Raw genomic sequence first — 14,077 nt, 5'->3', positions numbered from 1 at the left:
AGTGCATTTAAGCCCATTAGTAGTCAGGCTAAACATTTAACTTCTTCCTTGTCATTAAGTAAATTCCAGAATATTTACCGATTAATCCGTTTTAAGACTTCACATCCCTAATCCAGCGTTGGTGCTAACTTTTTAGGTGAAAGGACCACTTAACCTCTACGTAGACTGTTTTAATCTTCAACAAAATAACGATAAGAGAAAAGGCCAAATGTAAAATAAGGTAAAAGGTTAAAAGACATTATGAGGTGACTGATGAATAACAGGATTTTAAACACCTTGATCTAATTGCAAAACAATAAAAGAATTTGCAAAAGAAAAAGGTTTAAATGTTTATATCTGAAAAAAAAAGCTACAGAAACCTCGAGTGCCAAATGAGGAGTTAAAAACATTGTTTGTTATCACACAATTTCACTGTTCTCTCCCTTGAACGTCGCCAAATGACTAAATGTAAATGTAACAAAGTTTCTAACAAAATTTAAATGAGTAAAGTTTATAAATTGCTCTTTGAGTTATACAAAAGAAAAGCCCTGCAACAAAACAAACAAAAAAAAACCTGTGAATATGTGCTGCAGAGCAAATATAAATAAAAAAAAAATATTTCCTCGACCTCATTATTAGCATCAAAAGCCAACAGGGCATTAGGAAGGGCAACAGGTGATAGTCATACATTACTGCCTAATGACAAATGACCCCCTTGGTTGCATGAATATTTTAAGACGCTATGTCTCATGTCAGCAACAGTTGCCAGCTATATGCTATACTGTGTGCTAGCCAGCTTTCAGTGTGAACTGTGCTGTTGTTTTGTGGTTGCCAGGGTTTCAGGTAGTGGCCTTTGATGAAAATGCCTTACTGTTCCTTTGCCCTGATCATCATGCATGTCTGTGGCATCAGTGCAGTCCAAAACAAATTACAATTACACATGTACAATTATTACTATTATTACAAATTATATTACTTAAAATGATTTATAATCATAATAATAATAATAATATTGCATCTCCACTGGCTCTGGGATGGGCACATGGCATTAGCAAGAGCTAGCCACCTAGCCTTAGCATGCCAACAGCAGCAGCAATGCGAAGTGGGGCAGCCCTGGTTCCAGATCCGCCCAGCCTGTCTGCTGTGAGACTGAGAGGCCAGGCTGGTGATGTGGGGGACTTTCCAGTGGAAGTGAGCTAAAGAGGCCGGGGACCGGAGCCAGCAGCAGAGGCAGCTCAGAGTGGAGGAGGGAGGAGGAGGAGGAGGTGGAGAAGGGGAAGGAGTGGAACGAGGGGGAAGAGGAGTAGGTAAGAGAGGAAGGAGGACGAGGTGGAGGTGGAGGGAGAAGAGGGAAGAGGAAAGGAAAAGGAGGAGGAGAATGAGAGGGAGAAGGAGAAGGAGGAGAAGGAGGAGAAAGAGGAGGAAGAAAAGGGAGGTGGAGAGGCAAGGTGAGGCAGCGTGGCACAGTGTCAGAGGACTGACTTCTCATTTTACTCAGCATCACCTTTTCTCAGAAACACACAGCCTTCTCCTTTCTTCGCCTTTGTCACATGCAAACACCTGCAGGCACCAGTTCCCTCTCTCTCTCTCACATACAAACACACACACACACACACACACACACTCTCTCTCTCATGAAAGAATGCATATTAAAAAAAATTAAAGCTTTCACTCAACCCTTTTCCTTCTCTCTCTCTCACTCACTCACTCTCAAACACACACCCACACCTTCACACAAAGACGCTGACATTCTCTCTCTCCCCTTTTCCCTCTTTCTCTACAACACACACACACACGCGCGCACACAACACGCGCGCACACACACACACACACACACACACACACACACACACACACACACACACACACACACACACACACACACACACACACACACAGTGTGAGGTAGCGCCAAAGTATCTCCGGCCGTAGCGCTGTAAACAACAGAGTCTGGCAGGGCTCTGATACTGTACTGAGGACTGAGGTTCCGGAGTCCTGCTGCAGGATTCTGCACAGACGTCAGCAGAGGTGGAGGCCAGGGAGGCAGCCAAGACCAACCAATGAGAGAGGAGAGAGAGAGAGAGAGAGAGAGAGAGGAAGAGAAAGAGGGAGAGAGAGCAAGGGGGAGAAAGCCTTAACTTAAAACCCCTTCTAAAAAAACTTGTAAAATGTAAATACAGAAAGATCAAGGGAGAGAGCAGCTGAAGAGAGAGGGAGAGGGAGAGAGAGAGAGAAAATTGCAGATAGAAGGAAAAGGAGAGAAAAGGACAGGCAAGAGGTCCTACTCACGTCCCTGATCCAGACAAACACAGGTACAAACCAGAGAATCTGGCAATGAGGGAACTGCATGCTGAGAATCATAAACTTCTGCCATTTTCCCCATCACTAGAGGGTTAGCATGGCTAACTCTGATCTGATCCCTGGATTAAGTGCAATAATGCAGGGTGACTGCACTTACAATCTTATTTGTTTTCTCTCTCTTTTCACGTACTGCCCTTTAAAGTCCTCTATTTTCATGTACTGCCCTTTAAACTCCTGTGGTATCTGATGGATTTTGTTATTAAGATAGCCCAGTGCGCCTTACAGACGATAAGTAAAGGACTGAAAGGAAGGAAGGAGAGAAAGAATAAGAGAAGTGATAGATGGATGGAGAAGATGAGAGGTACAGAAGGAAGTAAAGGAATGAACAGAAGGAAGGAGAGAAAAGAGAGAGACGATAGATTGATGTAGAAGACGAGAGGTAAGCATCATGTCCAGGTCATGCACTCATCATCTTTATGCCCAACCCATCATTAGGGAGATGACCCCATTATCACTCACTGTCCTCCAACACACACAGACACAGACACAGACACAGACACAGACACAGACACAGACACAGACACAGACACACCCAGTCACACACACACACTCACACACACACACACTTGCAATCTGGCTGCTAAGGTGCACAGAAGAGATGTTACGCACATTCTTTTGCATTGTACTCTAAACTACGTAGCATCTACATGTAGCATAAAGCACATGGACACTAGCATATTGAACAATCAAAAGCTAACTAAAACAAAAATGTGGCAGTTTGATGTGTGTGTGTGTGTGAGTGTTTGCGTACGTGCATGAGTGCAAGTGTGTGTGTGTGTGTGTGTGTGTGTGTGTGTGTGTGTGTGAGCGTGAGTGTGTGTGTTTGCGTACGTGCATGAGTGCAAGTGTGTGTGTGTGTGTGCGCGCATGAGTGCAAGTGTGTGTGCGTGCGTGTGTGTGTGTACGTGCATGAGTGCAAGTGTGTGTGTGTGTGTGTGCGTGCATGCGTGAAAGCCTTAGCATGACCTTGGGCACGAGTGTGTGCGCTTGTGGTGGGGGTGCACGCCACGCTCCAGTGTGACAAGTTGAAGCTACTGAGGCATGTCGTTTCAGTTGGCCCCACAGAGAGGCCCCCACAGCTGGCTCCAAACAGGCCGCCTGTTCTCTCAGACAGTATTACGACGCATCGCTACAACGGCCAATGGCCTGTCAGCAGTTCGGTTGTTCACATTTGACGTATCTCTATGAACCAGTATGGTTGGGAATCACCAAAGACCTCACAGAGTGATGCTACCATTCAATTCAATTAAAGATTTTATTCAAACGGATTAAGCTATGCTACACCATCGCTTCGGTCTCATGGAGCGCAGAAGTTATTAGATGGATATGGGGCAGAAGTCTTTTCAGCGACTTTGAGCTATGTGCTAATAAACAAGTAGCCTATTAAATCGATATAGGCATTATGAGACCATGTTTATGCGATGCAACCCACATCAGTCCTGAGACATCAGGATCACTAACATTATCATGTTTTGATAACTTAGGGGAAGACTAAAATGAAAACAGTTTAGAGGTTTAAATGAAAAATGGTTTGGAGACATAAAAATATCAAGTAAAAAAAATGTACCCGGACAACAAGTACAATTAAAACAAAATGAATCTAATAATGATTGCAAAAAAATGTTGTTACCATTTTAAGAACACAGACATGGTATCCATTCAAGACGTCAAGTGCGTCACACTCCCAAAGTTCTGTGCACAGTGAGCATGGAAGAGCAGGGTGTCACTTGTGTGGCTTTGGAGTAGAAATATCAACAATCTTTTGTGAAACCGATTCGCAGACTCCATTTCTTTTTGGCAATTTGTATTTGCTTTTAAACATTTGTCACAGGTCAAAACCATGACCATGGTATAACCATCACACACATATACACAAACATAGGGCATGTTATGCATAAGTGCTTGTATACACTACAGTATATGTGCCCACATGGAGACACCAGCCAACCACAACGCTGCATTTTTAACGTGTGCAACTGGCCACTTTAGTCTTGAAATGTTGATATCTCCCATGATGAGTTACTACTACTAGTTACTACTTTTCATGTTGCTCTAGTCCTTGATGACCTTTAACCTTTACTAAAATCACTAAAACTGAACAGAAATAGGTCGATGAAATAAAAAACTAAACTGAAATTAATGAAACCATTGATGAAACTAACTAAAACTGGATGGAAGTTTACATTGAATACAAATTAAACTAAAAATGAATTTGAAAAATGGAAAACCTTCTAATAACCTTGCTGGTGCCTGATGAGTGATGCCCTCAGCCATCATGGGGGATGAGTCACAATCCACACAGAGTTCAGGGAACCACAGGAAGACTGGATAGATGGTGACTCACACCATCACACAAATTAAACTTTCTGTTATTAGTGCAGACAGGGCGCCTTGTTTCGCTTCGGCGTTAGATATCGGAAAACCTGCACTTCCTTTTCGTTTACGGAAAGCCATAACCTGATTTCTTAATTGTATCCATTTTGGGCACAGGCCGAGTTGAGTCACAGTGTATCACACGGACACGGACACGGACACGGACACACACACACACACACACACACACACACACACACACACACACACACACACACACAACCTTCTATCATTAGCACACAACAACACAAACACACTACTTATATTTCTTTTTTAACGATAGAGGATGCCCTTCCCTGATTTCAAAGGTGCTTCCAAAGAAGCAACACATTGTTTGGATGCACAGCTCTTGGAAATAACTATGGGAAAAGCCCAAGGCTCTCCTTTTTTTTAATTTGATTTATGTCGGATGCCCTGCCCTTCTCAACTTTCCCAAGATGCTTCCCGAGAGGTAGGGTCTAATGTGCTCCTCTGAAGTATAATTCCTGGAATTAAAGTTTGGCCAGCCTGTGTTGTTCTCCTTTTGTTTGAAGAACTTTATCTAGAATGCCCTTTTTTTATATCCTGTTTATATGTTTCCACAATAAAGGTCAATACAAGTGACCCGGTGCACCAATATCAATATCGGGCAGATGCTGTGCCAATAAGATTCCACGCAACGATACCACTTCATGGTAACACTACGTTAAATTCAAGGCTGCGGTCAGGAGGGGTTCTGTCATTGTGTGTCCGTGTGTGTGTTTCTATGTGTGAGCACACATCAGGATGAGTCTGGGAATCTGAGGGGATATCTGTATGTGTGTGTGTGTGTGAGGGAGAGAATTGGAGGGGACATTTGTGTGTGTACCTTGCGTTGAGTAAGGAGATGCATACCGAGACAGCAACGAGTTCACCATGGGGTAAAACGGCCGCTGACCTTCAGGGGTCAGACGACCGCTGACCTTCAGGGGTCATGGAGCTTTACAGCTTAAACAGTGTAAACTCACATCACGCTCAACCGCTTCAGTTCAGTGACCCTTTCATTTTCAGTTGATTTTCCCTCTCTATCCCACTCTGTCTCAGAAAATCGGCACAAAAAAACCCCATAAATTACGCAACATATACCACACTTAAGCTAAAATAATTGGTTAAATCTGCGGGCCGTGCACTCACACAGACACACACGTTTATGCGAGAACAGCAAGTGCAGTTAATTATTTGCTAAACAGTGACGCATTATTGTCTAAACAGGCTCCTTCTCCATGACAATGCACAGCTGGCAACCCAGGTGTGTGTGTGTGTGCGTGTGTGTGTGTGTGTGTGTGTGAGTAACATGAGGACCACTCCTGGCAAGAGATAACTCAAGAAACCCCCACTATCGCCATTCCATTGTATCCTTCCTTTGTGTGTGTGTGTGTGTGTGTGTGTGTGCGTGCGTGCGTGAGCGAGAGAAACAGAGAGCGAGAGAGAGAATGTGCATATAGACTAATGGCTTTTAAACCTACACTTTAAACGTCCTGCTCCATCTACCAGGTGTTTCAAAGTGATTCTAAATGTGGCATGTTCACCTTAAAAGGACACATGGCCTTCACGAGGGGGACGGGGGGCGGACAGACTGCCCCCTGTGGTGGGAAGAAATACAACATCATCCAGAATATGTGGAAATAGTAAAGTTATCGCTCAGTTTTATTCTTCAGCAATGCAAACACAGTGTATTATTTATCAGAATGAACACCTTGTCAACGGAGTCTGTGACTTTTGGGTGGGTAGCACTTTGGGTGGGTAAGGAGAATCCTTGCATGATCAAGGGACACCCGGAAATCTGATGAAATCATGGCAACCTTACAATGACGCTACAACGCTTTGTTATCAGTATGCGTACTGTCCGGAAAGTGAACCTAAAACTTCAGCTAAGGGGGCCCTTCGATCTACCAAAAGAGGAATGCATTGCTGCCCACACTCAATCAAGGGACGTTCCCCAGACCGCTGAAGCCCTGACTAAAAAATAAATAAATCCGTCACCACATAGCTTACATTCAACAGCAAAATTACGTTAACATTAGTTGGAGGCTAACTTGATTTGTTGGTTTATTCGTGAAACAGTAAGGTAGTTGTGCCAACTGAACAATGGCCGACCTTATAATTTTCTCCCCGTCATATTCTGCACATTCTCGGCCTATAAGGTGCTTAAATTAGCCGTGAAGCTAGCTAATGCTAATGTTTGTCAGTGGGAGATAACTAACATTAATGCGTACCTGAGATTTGCACGTCAACAGCAGTTCAGAACAATTCTTGGTAGGCAGATAAGGTGGTTCACGCTGCTTACAAACCGCGATTGGTTTACGTTTGCTTCCTTCAAAGGCTTCACAACTCTCAGTTGCAATTTGCTTTGAAAAGTCAGTAATTCTCCAACTGGAAGATTATCATGTCCAAGCCTTCGGTAACTGACAAGATAATTTCTTGTTTGACGAGGAGATAAATATTTGCTTTTTTCCCATGATCCTTGGAATAATCTAAATGAGAGAATTAGAAAAAAATGCAACCCGCAACTGCAATTGTGGGAAATCCTTGAATTTCCATGAATTTGAGAAATTGCAAGACGGCAAAATCCTGGAGGGACTGCATTATACAAACACACAGTTCTCTGTAGCAATCATCTTTCTAACTGTGGTAAAACTGGTTACAATGGGTGTGTGAATTTGGTCTGCAAGGGGAAGAGCATGCCTGCACCTGATTCTCTCTCTCTCTCACACACACACACACACACACACACACACACACACACACACACACAAAGTATCTGTTTCCCTTTCTTTAATTCTCCTTCCTTCCTTGGTGTGTGGTGTGCTCACAAAGCACTTCCTGTCTCATAGACCACAGGTGAATACACAGTTGACACATAAAACACACACACACACACACACACACCACACAAACACAAACAGAGAGACACACACACGCCATGGGATGTGGAAAGGGTCACCTGGGCGATCAGAATAAGTCTTTCTGTCCCCCCGCAGGAGCTGGGCACTTCTGTGCTTCTGACACGCGGTGCTATTTTCGAAAACTTACCAGCGGTTCTAAATTCTAAAGCCACGTTTATTTGTCTGAACTCTGTAGTGTAGGTCCAATAATATGCAAGTAGTGTGCAGGTCACATTTGCCCTTTTCTCTAAAAAGGGCAAATGTCACATATCACATAAACATACTGTGAAAAGTTGTTTTTTAACTCATAATTACTCCATTCATATTAACAGATAAATGGCCATTAACAAATCACATTAATTTATTTTATTATTATTATTATTATTATTAATTTACCACATTTATCATTGTGGTATCAAAAGGCATGCATGGGGGGGAGCAATGCCTTGAACGTGTTAACACCCCTCCCCATCCTAACACAAAGCCCTTTCACACGGGAATTTCACATCCACTACACTATGGGATACATTTAAGATATTAAAGCAGCAATACAGAGTTCTGTTCCAAAACTAGCACGCTAACGACCTAAAAGGCATGCAAAAACCTTACAAACACCCCCGGCAGCCTAGTTGACACTGATAGAAGCTTGCCAACACACTAACTGGTATCAAACTGTTGCATAGTGTTACTTTAAAATGACCACTGGAAGGGGACACGACTAGAACTGAGCCAGGAAGAGCTCGACGGTCCCAATCAAGGAACACGAACCCCCATCAGCTCATCCTGAAACACAACGACACAACCAACCTAACACTGTGGACCAATCACGCTCTTTCGCTACATCATCATTGTATAAAACATTTGCATTGCTGAAGTTAATGAGGCTATGGGCTGACACGTCCCTTCATCCTGTGCAGTGTTTTACCCAATATGAGCTGATGATCCTGTGCAACCCTTAAGGGTTCATTCAGTTTAATTTCCCAACCAGCTGGTACTACTGGTATTTTGTATTGTGAACTTGAGCTAAATACCAGCAAAGCCCGATACCCGTCTTGGATGAAGCAAAAACATAGCAGTAGGCTATTTGCAAACACCGGACACTGCCAAATACCAGCTTCAGCTATTCCAAGCCACTGGTCTGAACAGACAGTCCAGCAGAGGAGCATGCAAGATGTGCCCAGCACGGCGTGCACAGAAGTCGGCATGGTGTAGCTGCAAAGCAGGCAACAACATTGGACAGAATGCTGTCTGCAGTGGGAAGGCATGTGTGTGTGTGTGTGTGTGTGTGTGTGTGTGTGTGTGCACGCAGTGGGCATGTGTGTGTGTGTGTGTGTATGCACGCAGTGGGCAGGCATGTGTGGGTGTGTGTGTGTGGTGTGTGTGTGTGTGTGTGTGTGTGTGTGTGTGTGTGTGTGTGTGTGTGTGTGTGTGTGTGCACGCTGTAGGCATGTGTGTGTGTGTGTGTGTTTTGGATGGGGGGTACACAAGCACAATACTGTCTATCGTTATTAGCATTAGTGCGTCAATCATATTTTACATTTTCAAACACTCTTTTTGAAAAAATGTAAAGTTTTCCAGTGAGACATTTATATGCCAAGAAAGAAAGTAACACAGTACCAGATGACATTGTAGATTGAAAAACTAAAGGTCATCAGTTCAGAACTGGCAGAAACCGGTGTAACTTGGCATTACATGAAGAAACGCACAGAAAGCATCAAGACAGTCTAAATCCACTGAAAAACTGTATTTGATAAATAAAAAATATGAAAGTCATTATTTTTGAAAGCATCCCCACATTACAGCATTTTTTTTCCACAAATGCCTTAAACCTTTGAACGGTACTGTGTGTATGTGTGTGTGTGTGTGTGTGTGTGTGTACGTGTGTGTGTATATGTGTGTACATGTGTGTGTGAGAGAGTGTGTGTGTATACGTGCGTGTGTGGAAGACCTTCAGCTGGGAACGAGCGTGGAGGGCAGAAGTAACATGAGGAGAGCACAACGCCATTCAATCAAACAGCTGACACACCCACCCAACCACACACACACGTACGCCATACACACACGTACGCACAAACGCACACACACACGCAAGATTTATGAATGCACACAAACACAAAGGACATAGATATGCATGTACCTGCACACATTCATAAAAACAAGCGATCACACACGTGTGCGCCCGCACGCGCATACACACACACAACAGCAACATTTCTTTTAAATGATTATTAAACTGCTTTCAGCACTGTCAAATACTGCATGTGCTTTCTACACCATCACATTATTTTTGTTAATATCAGATAGGGAATAGAGGCTAAAAAAGGACTTCCCTTAACTACTGAAGCAGTGTTGTTTGATGCCCTACTTACTACCGAGTCAGACATTAAAAAAAAACAGCATAGCTTGTTTTTCGAGGGGATACCATAGACCTTAGTCCTGGAGAACGTTACAGTCAAAAGCTAAAAGTGGGTTTTCAGTGAATGTTGGTAACCAAGATTGATAAAGTATGAATTCAGAGGATTTGTAGAACTAAATATTTGCCAACAGGTTCACATAACCTTCCACAACACCTGTTTACTTTTATCAAATATTATTTTAAAGACTGTTCTCTTTTTCTTTATCTCCATTTCAAACGGAGGTTTGAACAATTATGCAAAACATCCATGCTTGGTATTTGTGGCATTTTAAAAGGACTATTCTGTCGACACTGATTTATGAATGCTCTTACTCAACTAAAGATCACACCACACTCGTCAGGTTGTGTGCACTAAAACATTAGATGGACTGGACAAAATGAAACACACACACTTGTTCTTTTTTGCTACATGAATACATTAGGTACTCTCGATTTTACAGATTTTTTACTACAACCACTGCAAAACTTACATGGAGGGTGTTTGTTTCAATTTGAATTTACAGGCCTCCTGGTATGCTACACATTCGAGGTCGTGAGGTCACAAGGTCACGCTGTGCTGAGGTTTCAAAGCAGGCAATAGTGCTGTTGACTAAGACTAAGGCGACCGAGGCCCAGTGACCTCTCATTTCGTCTTAGATTAAAGTGAACGATATACGGTGCTTAAGAGTGTTCATTTGAATGCAAAAATCAGTATTCATACACATGCCTTACTTTTGTTGTACTTTACTCAGTCGTGTTTAAAACAGCACACAGGAGTCGTGTTAGTTTGAAAAGTGCTGGGGGCACAGGTGGGATTTTACATCATCCTACCTGTCACTGGCCTATTGCATCTGCCGTTGCTATGACGACGGGGGTAATCCAAATATAAAAGCATCAAATTTCATAGGTTACAGTCACAGATTACTGGGATTGGGCAGTGCTTTAAAACTAAAGTGTTAAAAACATGCTTAAGTGTTAAAAACATGCTAAAAACAAGTGGTGAGAAATCACCATTCCCTGAAACTGTAATAGATGTTCTATAGACAGAAATCTAACCTAAGGGGTTGGAATTATGTCATTATGAGCACCCCCACCTCCGGTGTCCGAGGGTGAAGGTTCGAGTACAATGCAGGACTGTGTACATTTATGTAGAACCAAAATTGCGATGGCAATAACACTTTAAAACTCTGTTAGAGCGTTTTAAAAAGAGACAAGGCCAGGAAGAGAAGTAACATGTTTCTGACATTCGATAGAAATTCGTGCATTTTAAATGTAACATAATGCACTGGAACAGCAAGGCGATTGCTTGCGACTGGGGAAGAATACCTACATTGTAACTTCACACAACTTTCATTTTCGTTTATCACTTCGATTTATAAACCGGGGATTAAGCACTTTGTTTGAAGCTTGCGATTTACTGAAGTGAGATTTTATGTTCAGTTGTCAAAAGTGGTGGGGACAAAACTGGTGATTGCAAAAAGTGGTGGGGACATGTCACCAGCGTAAATGACACCTTGTCTGCATATAGGCTTAACTGTGGACCACATGTACATAGATAGCTAATTACTTGGTTACAAAAAAAGGCGTCGAGCGGTGTTCACTTCATAATCCTCTTCCAGAGTTCTGGTAAATAACGTCAAACGGATATCACATGTGCGTTTCTCAAAGCTTCAAATGCGTCATATTAAACGCATTTTATTTCTTCAATGAGTAAACACATTACCAGCAAATAGTGGCTGGCTAAACTGACCCATTGTTTACCCTTTGCAACAACCCACTTTGAAGGTCAGTAAAAATCAGGTGACGTGCTTTTGAAGTTTGACTTTACAGGGGTGGTCGATTGTTTGTGCAAACATAACCTTATCCGCCAGAAACGTGTCAACGTCTCTTGCCCTACATTCATCGCAGTGGTTATGAATCATCACTGCATGATCACAATAACCATTTACTGGCAGAGATAGTTTACATGAGATTGATTTTCATTATTACTCACCTTCGTCCTTCCGTTTATTATGTAGTTCCCCAGTTTACCATTACAGTGTCTGACTAGGTCGTCCATTCGACTCATCAGAAAAGCTATTTTCTCGCAGCCGGGTTCTCTTCCCTCAATCCAAGTAATTTTGTCCCCTCTTATGTCTTTGGAAGAATCGCTTTTTTGACTGACAAGCTGACCGTCAGTGAATTTTCCGCTCTGGTGCAGGGCTTTGACGTCCTCCAGAATATTCAAACCAGTCTCTTCGCCGATGAAGTTGTCAACGACGCAAATGCCATGCTTGTTCATACATGGAACTATATACTCCATAGCCAGTCTTTGCGGGGGGGACCTCGTTTGTCCGTTGGGCTTGGTGTTGTTGGTAATTCCGTCCCCCGTTTGTTTGTCGTCGTCTACGCCACCCGAGCCCGCCGCTGAAGTGATAAAATCTTTCATTCTTTCACCGTCTGGTGGTGGGTTGGAAGGGCCCGTTTGCGAAGTGCTTTGCGTAGCCGCGTCGCTCTGCTTGTCACTATTCTTTCGCGACAGCCGTTCCTGTCCTGTTCCTGTGACAGGCTGCGCTGCTCCGGACTCCGCCGGACACTGAGATTTATCGGATTCCTTCTTGCAAATTCGCTTATGCTTGGTCCAGTCCTGTATCTGGTGCTCTTTACTACAGTAGAAAGAGTTTCGGCACCGGCCGCACTTCAGCAGGTTCTCCATTTTACCACAAAGTTCACAGTATTGGCGGTCCCGGTCCAGGTCGGTACCGGTGACCTCCTTGGAGCTTCCCTTTTCCATAGCTAAGGTTTAACCGTCCGGAGAGCTCTTTCCCTTTAAATTCGCCGCTTTCCTTGCCCCACAGCTAACGTGCAAGTTTGGAGTGTCCACCGCAACGACGCTAGCGTTAGCGAGAATGGTATGTCCGCCTTCGCCCCGCCGCCAAACAATAACATCACACGCACTTTGTTGCTCACTCTTTATGTACATCCGTAGGCACAAAACAATTCCCGTGCTTTACCGCATAATGTCTATTAACTTCTACGTTAGCCCAAAAACGAGTATCAGCCCAGTGGGGACGCATGGCGCCAGCCGTTCCTCTTTTTTTCCTCGCTCACCACACGTACTCCAAACCCTGCCCCTGACGTCAGCACATTTTAGGGCGGAACAAGCCTGCGGCCCAATCAGAGCGCAGACTTACCAATGACACAGCATTGTAGGCGATGTAGTCAGAGGATTACAGAAAGTTCATTGCTGATTGTACGCAACCAAACCATCACAGTTCCTCTGGTGATTTATTTTACTGATGTACATAGAAAAAATCAGCGAACCACTAGTTCTATGTCTATGGTCCACCAGTGAATGCATTTACAAACCTACCGGGCCTTTCACCTAAAATAGCTACTGTTGTTATGTCATTTGATATCTCATAATATTACCGTTATGCAATTTGACCGCGATAGACATGTTATGCATGCGTTGCATAAAACATCTATGGGTATAACGTTTTTGATACATAGCACAACGGTTGACACGGGGAAAAGAAAACAACTAGTAAGATTTGTCTGTAATTGTTCATATATAGTACATCATTCAATTACAACATCCATATTTAATTTGCCCACAGTCTTACAAAAAAATAAACTTTCTACATCACTAAATTATACTGAATGAAAACACAGAAACAGTAATTGCTTAACTATGACATTCTGGACCAAATAGAGTCCAATTAATGAAGTGTGTGTGTGTGTGTGTGTGTGTGTGTGTGTGTGAGTGTGTGTGTGTGTGTGTGTGTGTGTGTGTGTTTGTGAATGCCCAATGCACTCTCCTCTTGAGTTCAACCCACAGGTTTTTAATTCGATGTAGGTCAGGGGACTGGGATGGCCATTGCAAAATCTTGATTTTGTGTTTATTTAACCATTTTGATGTGTGCTTTGGATCGTTGCCCTGCTGGAAGATCCAACCACGGCCAAGTTTTAGCTTCTTGGCAGAGGCCGCCAGATTTGGATTTGAAATCATCTGGTACTTCCTGGAATCCCTTATGCCATGTATGTGAACAAAACTGGTATGGCCCTTGGAGGAGTAACAGCCCCA

At 43.2% G+C, this 14,077-nt stretch overlaps 1 protein-coding gene across 1 annotated transcript in view; it reads right to left on the bottom strand.

The window, feature by feature from the left end:
* LOC105893867 (egl nine homolog 1-like) overlaps positions 1-13,157 on the bottom strand; it is a 33,370-nt gene extending 20,213 nt beyond the window's left edge. Inside the window, exon 1 of the mRNA XM_031561891.2 lies at positions 12,005-13,157. Coding sequence (XP_031417751.1) covers positions 12,005-12,784 — 780 coding nt within the window. The 5' untranslated portion in view covers positions 12,785-13,157. The remainder of the gene's footprint in view (positions 1-12,004) is intronic.
* Positions 13,158-14,077: the final 920 nt, after the last annotated feature.

This window comes from Clupea harengus, chromosome 24 (genome assembly GCF_900700415.2).
Source record: "Clupea harengus chromosome 24, Ch_v2.0.2, whole genome shotgun sequence".
In the NCBI taxonomy this organism is placed as follows: domain Eukaryota; kingdom Metazoa; phylum Chordata; class Actinopteri; order Clupeiformes; family Clupeidae; genus Clupea; species Clupea harengus.
The sequence above is the reverse complement of the archived record's forward strand: the minus strand, read 5'-3'. Positions and strand labels throughout refer to the sequence as shown.